The sequence below is a fragment of the Trichomycterus rosablanca genome, chromosome 2 (genome assembly GCF_030014385.1).
Source record: "Trichomycterus rosablanca isolate fTriRos1 chromosome 2, fTriRos1.hap1, whole genome shotgun sequence".
Lineage (NCBI taxonomy): Eukaryota > Metazoa > Chordata > Actinopteri > Siluriformes > Trichomycteridae > Trichomycterus > Trichomycterus rosablanca.
Genome location: NC_085989.1, coordinates 39,539,009 through 39,552,518, shown reverse-complemented (window position 1 = coordinate 39,552,518; position 13,510 = coordinate 39,539,009). Strand labels below are relative to the sequence as shown.

Here is a 13,510-nt window from a genome sequence, read left to right as displayed (position 1 = left end):
GAGGGCAGAATTTATGTGTAAATAAATTGACAAATTTTATGATGTAAGCCGACAATGAGCTTCCCCTCTTTGAAAAACCAGCACCCGCCACTGATACATTCACATCACTCTAATGTATACACACGTTAATAGTTGTTATCGCTATACTTTGGCTAATTTGGCTGTAAAGAAATCACTTCTGTACACCTTAGGTATTACAGAAAAGAGAGAAAGGCTCAAAGACAGTTTCCCCGTTTGGTTGCCCAAATAGACCCAAATATTTGCCAGCCAGCAGAGGCCACAAATGCTGCAGTTTTAAGAATGTCCTTAGGCCAACTCACCCTTAGACATAGCCAATCATGACTCTGCAGGCACCTGGCTGGCTGATAGCAGAGCTGAAAATCAAGTTTAAGATCTCAGCAGTGATGGGCTAGCATGTTAATCCACTGCGCCACTTTTCAAACCAGCATCGAGCCACTGTGCAAAAGTCTTTTAGTAGCACAGATTGTTTAAATCAAAATCAACACTTAAAGCTCTTTAAGTGGTAAGACATTTACAATGTTGGAAAACAAGATTTAATGTCCACCGTAACATAGGGGTATTTAGAAACCCACACAAACATTAAACATGCTGTAACAGAGTAAAAGTACGTTTGTCAAATAATTAAAGTGACACGTACTATAACCAATCAAAACGTTGTTCTAGAATATTGAGTGTAGTAAGAACAGCTATATTTACCTAATTGCGTTACTGTCTGTGTGCTCTAGAAAATCCAGTAAACAAGCACGTCGTCATTTTAAAAGTTCTTGCACCAAGGTTGTGCCATCACAGTTTGGGTTTTCACATAACAGCAGATGCTAAAGCAGCTTCATCAGTGCAATGTTGAAATTTGCTTCGGAAATCATAACTGATAAGCTTTATAGGATTATTATTATTAGTGTTTTGACACATGCCACAGATGACAAAGCTTTACTTATTAATTTACTTTAAATGCTTCCACTGTAAGACAGGTAAATCAGTCACATTAGAAAATTACATACCATTTCACCTAGCATACTTTTTAGACATGAAATATATTAATATGATAATTACCTTGCCCTACAGGAAGTACAGTTATTTATATGATTCTGGCTAAATCAGAATGTTTGGTTTGCTTTTAATTATGTCATTAGCTTTCAAAGTGTAAAGCAGTAAGTGTGAGCTCTTCCTGTTCAACAGGGAATTTTTCTTGGTAGTTTTACCGTGCAATGTTAAGTTCCTCCTTTTTCTGCTTTTTGCTCGAGCTCCTCTGGGTGTGGAATATAGGTCATGTGATCCTCCCACCATTTTTATCATCACAAGGTGAGTCATCAGGAATGTGGTTAGTCAGATATGAACAAATGCAGTGTGTGTGTGTCCGTGAGAAACCAGACGAGTGGCGAAGTGGAAATTGTGTATTTTGGACAGCCTAGGGCTAAGAGCATTAGTGTTCAGACTGAGTGGGTGGTTTAACCAATCGCTCCACAATAAAGTCTCTACATATTGCACCCGCTATTGCTCTTTAGGGGTATTTTTAGCTTTTAGCTGTATTCCATGTGGTGTAGATATATGAGAGGAAGTTCACCATTTGGTTATACTTCTTTCCAGACACCAAGGGCACTTAAGAAAGCTCCTAACTGTACTCACAACAGGCAGTATTTACAAAAAAAATGTCAAAAACAAAAATTGTATTTATATTGGCTCAACAAACATGGGAGTTCTTTTCTCATGCTTTGTATGTTCCACAAATATAAAATAAAAACGAATTTTATTTCGAAGCAGGATTTCAAAAAGCATAAACCCTGATCGGAAAAATCAGCTATGGTTGGTCAGGTTTAGAGAAATCCATGCAAGTGCTGTAGTAGTTCTGTAGATGGTTTTAGGTTTGTGGCATTAGCACCGTCAACCATTGAATTTTGTCACAAATCACTTATTTCAAGTGACTAAGCTTGCATTTTTTTTCCCTAAAATTAACTTATTTGAAAAGTATTGTATTGTGCATTGTTGCATCAAGCATCTGCAACAGACTCATATCACAGGTTTTAGATGTTGCTATATGGAAGTTTAGCATTATAAATGATACACAACTATAGATTTATACATTAGCTAATCAGACAATTATTTTTAAAACCTTGCATTTACAGTAAAGTAACAGGTGGCTTTTAGTTTTCTGTATAGGATCCTGACATGGTATGATGTGCAGTGATGACCTATCCCAGTGACCTGTCCCTGGCTTGCACTTAGTATGAACTTTTTTCTGCATGTAACTCCTATAAGTAAAAATTCAAGGATCCCACATCTAATATGGTAATTAACCAAGGGATTTTTTGAGAGCAGGCTATTAGGTATAAACTTTGGATTGGTTAACAATCTTGTACAGACTTCGTATTGGTTAACAATTTCTTACAGACTTCAGGTTGGTTAACAATTTCAGTATAGAAACGGATTTTTGTTTTTTATATAATTATCTATTTTTTCCCACTTTTTTTCCCCCAATTTTTATCCCCATTCTAGTCATATCCAATTACCCTGATTATGTCCTCTATACTGGTTCAACCCCTTGCCGCTGACTGAGGACGCCACTCAACCGAATTGCGCCCCCTCCGGCACGCAATCGGTACAGACTTGCATTTTACACCCGCACGAGCCGAGTTCATACACCGAGAGACACTGCGCACGGAGGGTCACACTCCCCTCAATGTTATTCCTCAGCCCTGTGCAGGCGCCATCAGTCAACCAGCAGGGGCCGCAGTTGCACCAGTTATGAGAACCAATGCTCCGACTCTACCCGCTAAACCCATGAACAACAGCCAAACGTTGTTCATACTGCCGCCCAACCCAGTCGGAAAGGTAGAGCTGAGTTTCGATACGATGTGTCTAGAAACCCAACTCTGGTGCACTAGCGTACTTTACCGCTGCGCCACCTGAGCGTAGGATTTTTGTTTTTAAATAATTGTGCTTCAAATAGTTGCATTTGACTGTGTCAACGATCAGTTGTCAAGGTGCACGTTTATTTCTTTATTAGTGCTTTTAATATGTCCCCAGTTCATAATGTCTAGAATTCAACACCATCAACACTGTCATACAAGCTTTACTAGTTTTTCGGCTTTCGCTTACCAAGTTGTTCCACATCATTATGAATGTGCTCTGTGGCGTGTGTGGTTTTAGGCTTACCTTCAAAGTTACGCACACCTCCCGCCTTTACTATCGAGTGAAAATCAGTATGGTTAATGTCAGCCATGGATTTTTCATTGGGAATTTTGTGGGATTACTAAGTTGATTTTGTAATGGATAGAACACCAAATATTTGTGTGTTCGGTTTTTGAACAATAATGTTCTTGGCAGTTCTGTCTGGTGGAACATCAAAATCTAGAAGAGTCATGTCTGGGCTTGATGGTAACAGTGCAACTGGAGCATGTGCTACCTAATGCACTGAGGAGCACTGTCTAAATTGCTGAAGTAACCATAGATTTACACTTTCAGGCGACAAATCACTGATGATTATTCATGGTTTGACTGTTGGGTGTGTAGGAAGCCACTGCTGTTTTTTTGTTGGGACAGGTACTCACCTAGAAATGCTCATTGTTTACTGAATAATATTTACTCACACGTGGGATTTTTTTTTCATTTTTAAATCTATTTGTGTCTTAATACAACCCAGGTGAATAATAAATAGATGTCTTTTTATGTGTTCTAAACAGGAGTTGATCTGATTGTAGGGTATGGCTTAATGGGGCTTAATGGGTTCATTTCCAGCATTTAGCAGGCGCTATTATCCAGAGCGACATACAGAAGCACCTTCTCAATAAACATTTCCTCTCTCTAGTATGAATACACAACAGTCTAAGAACACAAAGAGTGCCTTTGTACGCTTGGTTAGAACAGAAAGGAGTTTTTAACAGATAGAGAAGTTAGTAAATGCAAGATTAGTTTCTGTATTAGTACACCAGTTAGTATTATTATATTAGTATACCAGTTGATCTAGACGTCTTTAGAAAGCATTATGTGCCTCAGCTGTTTAAAAAGATGGAGGACGTTTCTACCACCACCCTAAATGATGCACTCTTGTCCAACCATCTAGGTCTTGGAAAAAACAGAGTTTGTGAAACCAACCAGTCTTTTTCCATTGCTTTGGTGTTCAGTTCTGATGCCTGCATGCTCATTATAGGTGCATTTGATGGTGTACTGGAGTTAACACGTGCACTAATGTGTTAACATTGACGTGCAACGACTCAGCCCTATATACAGAAAGCGATGACACATTTATCTCATCACTATTAAAATGATCTGCAATTTGAGCCACAGTAGCCATCCTGCTGGTCTGTGCCAGACGGCATAACCTTTATGTCCTCTGTCATCAGTGAGGTTTGGCTGCCCAGCAAACCTGTTGGCTGTTGTCCTCAACAGCCTCAAAACACACATACACACACTTGATTGGTTACACCTATCTGCCATGTACATTTATTGGTCATTATACAACCTACGCTACCATACAGATGAACTTTGTTAGTATATCAATACGGACTGTAGCCATGTGTTGTTCTACACACTTTTCACCCCCTGGTTATTCCAATTGACCAAATGTTATTTGGGTAGTATATCGTTCTCAGCACTGCAATGACACTAACATGGTAATGACATGATAGTGTGTGTTGTGCTTGTATGAGTATAGCAAGCGCAGCAGTGTTATTGGGATTTTAAACTTCTGAGTGTTAATGCTGAGAGGAAAATGCTGAGAGGAAAATACTGCAAACAATGATAAGCCAACCAAACATAATCTGGTCTTCAGTGGTCCATTTTAATTGATTAATAAGCTATATGAATAATTAACAAAGGTACGTACTGGATGGGTGTACTTAATACAGTGCTAAGTAAATGTAAACACACTGCCTGCCCAAGAAAAAAAAAAAGTTGCTGTTTGGATTTCAATAAGCAAATAATTAATGTTATAGCTTGCAACAATTTTAAGCCCAAACTGTTGCAGTGACTAACATCTCATTTCTTAAACAGCCATATCAGAAGATGTATCCTGGGGTTGTGGAAAATGTTACTGTGTTTTAGAGGCGTCAAATTATTGGCCTGCACCAAGCAAAGAAAACAGTTAAGGAGAGGCTGAAATTACTGGAAGTGGGTTAAGGACTATCCAGCGCATTACTACAACCTGGAAGCATTGTGGTAAACTGTCAACTTTATGGAAGAAATGTGGTCTGAGAAAATCAAAGAACATTTAAGCACAAAAATCTGCAGCCGAACTCATGGCTGTGTTTGACAAAGTACATTCTTTCCACACACAGCATTCAACAAAAGCTCAAGATTTGGAATTGAACAGCTGTGAGGCTATAAGAAAATTGCTTGTCTAATTACAAAAAAAGGTTTCCAATTGCTGGGGAGCGTAAAGGTTGGACATTGGAGCAATGGAAAAAGGTCATGTGCTTTTAGTCTACATTTACCCTGTTTTAGAGTAATGGCACATTAGGGTATAAAAGGAAGCACTGGCCGATGCACCCATCATGCCTACTGTACTTTTGCCTTTGAAGGCAGTGTTATGATCTGGGATTGCTTTAATTGGTCAGTTTAAGGCTCAGGAGCATTATGTGGCAATAAAATTAATTTAGCTGACTACCTAAATGTACTGAATAACCAGATCCCGACAATTATTTTTTGTTTCTTCCCTAATGGCATGTTGAGATTAATATGTCTCACATTGGAAAAGAGTGGTTTAGGAAGCATGAGGATTTTCACTTGAATTGGCCACCACAGAGTGCCGACCATAACCCATTTCAAGTCTTTGGGACTTGCTGGAGTAGACTTTATTGGAGTGGTTCGAAGCTTCCATCAGCAGTACAAGATCTCATATTGTAACATGTTGTGGTCGCCAGGTCGTACTGTCATATTGTAACATGTTGTGACACTGCATAAGGTTGTGGAAACAATGCCATGGTGAATGCTTGTCAAAATCGAACACAAAGGCGATCTAAAAATATATTACTGTGTGCAACCTTTTTTAGGCCAAGCACATACAGTGCAGGCCAAATGTTTTAGATCACTAGTAAAAAGACTATTACAAATAATCAGCCTAACAAATGGAGAGAAGTGAGATTCCTTGAAATGAACATACATTTTTGAGTTTCTTAGACTTCGGTATGTTCTCCACTAATGACAGCACACTCAAACTGGCACAGGCTTTACAAGATATGATTTATGTTTTTACAATTTCAGAGTGTTACTAAATGCTAAGCTTTTTTTCGTTGAAGTAAATACCTTCATAAATTTCTCATAGGACTTAACTCATGTGACTGTGCTGTTAGTATATCTATGAGGAATGAAGGGGTACTTCCCCTTTTGTCACTGGAAGTTGTATTCTGGATTCTGTGAAGCTGCCCCCACTGCTACACACCGTAACTCTCTCACTCTCCTTTATAATAGTTGAGCAATGGCTTTAAATTGATTAACTTAAGCTTCAGACGAGATCAAATCCGCCTGTTGTCTGAGCATGTGATTTACTGAAAGGGATGATGCACAAGGAAATCAAAGAAATTGACATAATTTTAACAAATGACTTCTACGGTTTGTTTACCGGTGATGCAAAATAGATGCATTTTTCAAAATAGATGTTCTTCAGGTGCAAAGTCTAACACTGACTCAACTAAAATGTGATACCCTCAGCGTGCACATCAATGCGCATGTGCATAACGGGTGTACAATTTCAGGGTCAGATTTCAGCACTAGTTACTGTTTGCTTCTAAAGTTTTTTTTTTTTTTTTCTTAAAATCTGCATCTCTGTTCCTAATTTAAATAAACTTTTAGCGGTTGAACTGAAAAGATATATTAATCGACAGCTTTACTTTAACTTTTTTGGCTATAGTGTAATGGTTAATCATTGTGGCATGTATAAAAATGCTATGTCATGGATTTGCTTCTTTTTGGTACTTTTTCATATTCTGAAGTATTGAGAAGATTGATTGCCAAATTACACTTACAATATCATTTTAATAAAGCTGATAAATATCACAAAGGACAAAGACTTGATTAAGATTTGTTCTTACTGGCTGTTAAGTGATTTTTTTTCAAAAGACTTGGGTCTCTTTTGCCTGAATATTTTCCTTTCATAACACCACTTAATCATAAAGTGTAATAATGGAGCTTTAGGCACATTTTTTAAAGTACATTAGTAAAATTGTCTGTTTTTTGTGTCTTAAGAGAACAAAAAAAGACTGTCAGGCTGCTGTTATTAAGAAGCTGCAATTGTGTGTAAAAATGGACTTGAAGGTAGCACACATGCACCAACTTCTATAATATTCACTGTTTATAATATTTAAAGTTTGTTTACTGTATTATTTATGTCAACACCATTTTTATTTGTTGGTTCATATTTGATCTGACTGGAATTTTAATGATCTGTAATAGAAATAAACCTGTAAAAAGCTGTAGATCCCAGTAAAACTAGCCAACAGATAGAGTAGGTAGATAACTGATGTAGAATACATTATGCACTACACAAAGTGAACAAGTAATTATGTTTGTAACCTATGTTAAGATTAGACCAATTTGCCATGGGTCAGAGGTCTGTGTATGGAAATTGAGTTTTATTGTATTAAACAATTTTGGCTACACTGATACTTTAGACTACTTTTTTCTAAACTGATCATTTTTGGTGTGGATATTGACCAAATAATAATAATAAAAAAAACTGGCAACGTTTTTCATGATAAATCAAGTGTCAGTTTGTTGTATGTATGGTACTGTTTTATATACAAACCCTATTTCCAAAAAAAAGATGGGGCACATTTTAAAAATGGAATAAAAACTGAAATCAGTAATTTGTTAATTCAGTTGAACTTTATTTAACTGACACGTACAAAAAGATTTTCAGCATTTTTAGTGACTTTTCATTTGTTTGTAATCTTGCACTAAGAAACGTTTGACTTTGAACTTCCTGACAATTCTTTCACAAAGTTTGTCTATACTTTGGTGAACCATCATGTCCCTCTACACCCAGAAGAATAAAAGGATTATTAAAAATAATAATTTAAAATATCAATGGTTTGATGGTTTGATATCAATTCATTGTTGGCCTGATGGTAGTTCATAGTTCACATGTTGAATACAGCAGGTAGGATCAGGCATAATGACTTGAGTTATTTGGTAAGGGCTGAATCATTACAGCCAGATGACAGCAAAGGGTGCTTGCAAGCAGTGGTGGGGAGTACCCTCAGACAGGTGTCAGAAGAGAGACAATACACAAATACGCCATCAGGTTGTTTGGTAGACAAGACTCGTTGATGCTAGAGCACGGCTTTAGCATCTGGTATGCCACAGAAGAGCTATATTGTGGCTCAAATTGCTGGTAATTTGAATCCTGGGGATAAGGTGAATGACTGGCCACACACAGAGGGGTTTGATGCACTGTTATGACACAAAGTTCACATGCTTCTGTCCACCGTTCATATCACTTACAGTGGGCACTCATGTATCACTTCACATTACAGCTATGAAAGTAGGATGACTGGTCCAACTAATCCTTCTTTCTCCAACGTCAGGTGGAAGGCCAGGTATGTGTGTGTCAAATGCCTGGTGAGGAGATGCAGTCTAGACTGATGTACAGAGGTTAAAGGGGCTGCTGGTAATGTCCTGGTACTTAATACCACAGGAAGTCTGTAGATTAGCGCTGTTTTGAGAGCACAGCATGGCTGGCTATAACATTTAGTCTCGTGTGTATGTTGTTGTTCAGCTTTTTATGGTTGCTTATTACCTTCCATTCACAAATTCTCTTTTAGGCCAACCGTCTCAATAGGGTGCCTAGTTCTCCCTAAATTTTACATGATGGTTCTCACTTACACGCTCTTGTACAGTTGTTGATAACAAACCTTTGTTGAGAGATGTAGTTGTAATTTTGTGGTGGCAACATTTATAACTTACACTTTCAGAATCCAAATTCAGCATGTGCTAAAAGTTGTAAATATAGACTTAACTGTTTTATTGCTTTTATGTTTTAAATCATAACCTAAAGGATTAAAACTTTTTTTTCTGTTTTTCTGCCTTTTAACTTTTTTAATGGTGGCTCGGGTGTGTAGCGCTGTCACTTCAAAGCAATAATGTCCAGGGTTTGATTTCCAGTTGGAGACGCCGGGGTTCTTTCTTTGTGGGCTTTGCATGTTTTCATTTTTGCTTTTTGGCTTTGGATTGTTGATCTATTAAATAGGTCACATTACGTTTTCATTCCTTTTTTGCTTAAACTTTTAAATGTGGTGTTCATGGTTACAGGCTTTCGATTTATAGGTTCACATTTCATGCTTTACTGCCTTCAATCTAAAAAGAGAAGCACTTGGACATGGTAACTTCCTTCCATGCATGTAAAGCTGGCTTTGTTGTTTAAAAAGTAGATACAGCATGCTGGAATAACATCAAATTCATTAAGTTTCAGTTATTCTGTTGTAATTTATCTGTAGTTTGTCTGTTGTTTAAACAAGAGTAGAGTGGCTTAGAATTGACCTACAGAGTAATTGGTCATGTTCATGCTAATCTAATAATGAGCCGCTGACCAGGAGACGTGGTAACTATATGCTATGTCATAACAATGTGGGAAAAGACCTGAGTAATTGTATATGTTTAACACACAAGACCAGTGCTGTAGGAATAGCTTTAATGTTGTTAATTTTGGCTGCCGTGAGAGTGCGAAGGTTGGCGTGAGCGTAGTCGGTGATGTGAAAAAGTTGAGCTAACTTTACGTAAATTAGCAGCAAAGCCATGTAGCGATTACCAATAGAAATAAGTGTTGGGCAGAGCAGTAAGCTCTTAGCTCATTATCTCCACCACTGTGAAACAGTTTGCTTCATTTTTGGTTTCTAGATAAATGTTCTTACTAGAGATGGAAGAGAAACTCATAGTGATTGCTTTCATCTATTAGCAGAAATCTGACACTGCAACAAAAAACAAACGCGGTTTTCTTGTCGTGTTCTCTGCACAGACAGTGATGGACCACGCAGGGATAAAATTCATAGATGAGCGATTTCCCTCCAGAATTTTTATTTTTAGCATGATCATGTCTGATTTGTGGTTTAAAACGAGGTGGGAAGGATTCTGATTTGTGATCAAATTGTTTTTTTTTGTTTTTTTTTGTTGTAAAAACTGCCCATCCGTAAGTAGGGTATTATGCGTTCACAATTTGCTGACTTGTAACTTTACACATTTAAAAGTAGAATAGTAACAGATCCTTCTTAATGTGATTATCATGGGGGGAATTTCTTTTTTTCAGTGTACTGCCACGTCAAACTTCACTAGGAAAGCAAAGAGATCATCTCAGACTTATTTATTGCTTTACACCCTCCGGCTCCTCTTGGTGGATCCCCAGACATTCTTTTGATTCAGGCTTAAACCTCACTGAAGAGTTTTTATTGTCAGCTTGTTTATCAGTTGATTAAATGAGTGGAATCAGTTGAAGCTGCTTTATAGTTGGAACAAAATTTGCCAGTCACTGTGACTCTGTGCAGGGATGAGTAAACATCCCTATTACAGATTTTATTACTCTTTAGTTAGTTACATTTAAGTCCAGTTTGCCGGAATATTTCATGCATCACTTCGGTCATAGATTTGTGTTATATGTGGGCAGTCACACAGTCATATGGCCCATCATGACCACACAACAAAAATTAACCTCTACTAAATATGTCTGATAAACACTACCAAGAATGTACTCAAGCAAATATTTTATCTTTTACTCTTAATATGTTTAGGTCTCAGAATCCTGGATGGTCACTTTTGCCATTACTGTATCGTACCTCACCTCAGAGTGCAAAGAAAGCCAAAGAATATGGCATATGATTGACTACAATTTAATGTAGCAGCACATACTATTCTTTACCAAATTTGGTTTACATCCTGTATATAAGTTTATTGTTCCCACCAAGATGTATTACTTTACTGCTCAATTCTTGTTCTACCTTCATGACCGCTGGATGCATGCTAGACTAAGTGGGAATAAAGAGTGAAAACTTTGAACTCATTGGGTACATTGTTTTAACTTACCAAATCATCATCATAAATCACTGGCTACTTTGTACAGAGTTTACTGAACTCGCTGGGTACATTTACAGACATGTACTGTGAGTATACTGTAGGCCTATAGTTAGTGTCCAGCATTAAAAATCGATTAGATACATAAGTGATGAAATTATATAAACAACCACAAGATAAACACACAAACACAAAAGGAAACAAACACTGGTGTAAAGTAGCGGTCCATATCTGTAAGTGTCAGTATTTTTTCAGCATTTGTTCTGTCTTACCTTGGTAATGTACCTGCCAGTCTACAGACTCACTTTCCTGTGATCAGATGTTGAGCTATTCATGCCTGAAGAAACTGGCAGACGTCGGTATGAAATACACTGCAGTTTTGATGGTTATGTGAAAAATGTTCTCTTAAGCTACGTGTTCTCTTAAGCTATTGTGTTTTACATATTTGATTCGAACTTAGTCACTGGTAAATCTCATTAATTGTGCTCATATACTTTGCTAGCCAGTGTTGTCTTACAGCCAAAATAATCATCACATTTGTTCACTAAGATGTAAGATTGTATCTGCACTGTGACATAAAAAAGCAGCTAGCTGCTAAAAAGCAAACATGGTTAAATCAGTCAGTTGTGTACCAGTGCTTAATGGTGGATAGATGGATAGACATATAGATAGAACTTTTTCATTGCTTAGTACAGTTGCAAGGCAACGAAATTAGCATTGTGCAAAACAACAAATATCAGGAACGTACATATCTATGATTGAGATAATAACTATAACTATTTACATATATGGTTTTAGATCTGTATATATAGTACTATATACATAATAAGAATGGAAATAGCTGGGTATGTATAATACTAATACTGTAAAAGTTATACTAATAATTGTAATAATACGGGGCAAGCTGTAGCCTAGTGGTTAAGGTACAGGACTAGTAATCCGAAGGTTGCTGGTTCAAGCCCCACCACTGCCAGGTTGCTGCTGTTGGGCCCTTGAGCAAGGCCTTTAACCCTCAGTTGCTCGGACTGTATACTGCAACTGTAATGTAAGTCGCTTTGGATAAAGGCATCTGCTAAATGCTGAAAATGTAATAATTATATAGATATGTCAAATAAATAATTATACATATAGTCTTGATGGGTTTATAATTGTAATAGTAAGAAACCTTTCTTACCTGAAGTGTGTGATGACTACCTAAAAAGTGACTGCATGTCCAAAGGCAATTATTTAGTTCAAGCGTTTAATAAGTCCTGTTGAGTGATGATTGAGAGACTTTAGGTAGGAAAAGCCCGCCTAGCTTAGTGTGATTAAGAGCCTGATTGTCATAAATGTGATAAGATGCTGCTGATTGAGCTTAATTGAAACTCTGTGACCCATCCTCATAAAATTATCTGTCTTGTCTCCTAACAGAGATCCCAGCGAGGAGTGCAATGGAATTAATGGCACTCTCCCTGCAGAGGCCGCGCCTGGCTCGAAGCTGAACGAGAGGTGTCCTGTGGCCCCTCCTCCTCCCCCACCCGGCCCCGTGCCTGTGCTCAAGCCAGCCACCATGGGTGACGGTCTGGATGCAGCACAGATGTCTGGGAGCAGCACAAGCTCTCAGGGCCAGCCCCAGTCACAGCCACCACATGGCGCCAACCCCTGTCCCCCAGAGATCACCAACCCATCGCGGCCCAAGCGTCAAACAAACCAGTTGCAGTATCTGCTCAAGGTGGTGCTAAAGACCCTGTGGAAGCACCAGTTCTCATGGCCCTTCCAGGGTCCTGTAGATGCACTCAAGCTTAATCTGCCGGTAAGTTCATTGTGGGTTTTTTTGGAAGAAAATTATTTGCACTTTAATTTGCACTGGATTTAAGGTGAATGTAGCCAAGAGTGATTGGAAATCTGTCTTAATCAAAGGTGAATACATTAAATCGTTTGCTGGCAATTGCTGGTTTTTACACATACCTACTGTCCCAAGTTTTTAAATTGGGTTTATTAAAGATGCCCTTGTAATACAGTTGCAATCAGAAATATTCTGATTAAAGCCATTTGGGGCCTTTAGTTGTACAATTGTTGTTTTTTAAAATCCCACCAAAGATCTTCTATGGGATTTAAATCTTGAGACTGAGAAGGACATTCCAGGATATTCCAAAGTTGATTCCTTAACCAAGCTTTAGTTGACTTGGGATTATTGTCTTGCTGGAAGGTTCAATTTCACATCGGAAGGCAAAACATTCCTTCTAATTTGCATTTGCATTTGTGTCATTTAGCAGATGCATTTATCTAAAACTTACAAGTATGACTGATTACAGGTTGAGCAGTTAAGGGTTATGGGCTTTGCTCAGCTTGCTGGTGGTGGGGCTTCAACCAGCAACCTTCTGATTACTAGTCCTTTAACATAACCATGATGCCAATCACATCACCATGATTGCCAGTTCCGGAAGCAGATAAAACATTCCCACATTATGACTGATCCACCTCCATGCTTGACCATGATTATAATTATATTAATATTCTA

General features: G+C 37.9%; 1 protein-coding gene across 4 annotated transcripts in view; it reads left to right on the top strand.

Moving 5' to 3' along the window:
* The window catches only part of brd4 (bromodomain containing 4), a 66,345-nt gene that overhangs the window by 32,592 nt on the left and 20,243 nt on the right, over positions 1-13,510 (top strand). For all 4 annotated transcript variants that reach the window (XM_063015402.1, XM_063015393.1, XM_063015376.1 and 1 more), the window contains one exon: positions 12,421-12,802. In XM_063015402.1, the coding sequence (XP_062871472.1) occupies positions 12,560-12,802 (243 nt within the window). In that variant the 5' untranslated portion in view covers positions 12,421-12,559. The remainder of the gene's footprint in view (positions 1-12,420; positions 12,803-13,510) is intronic.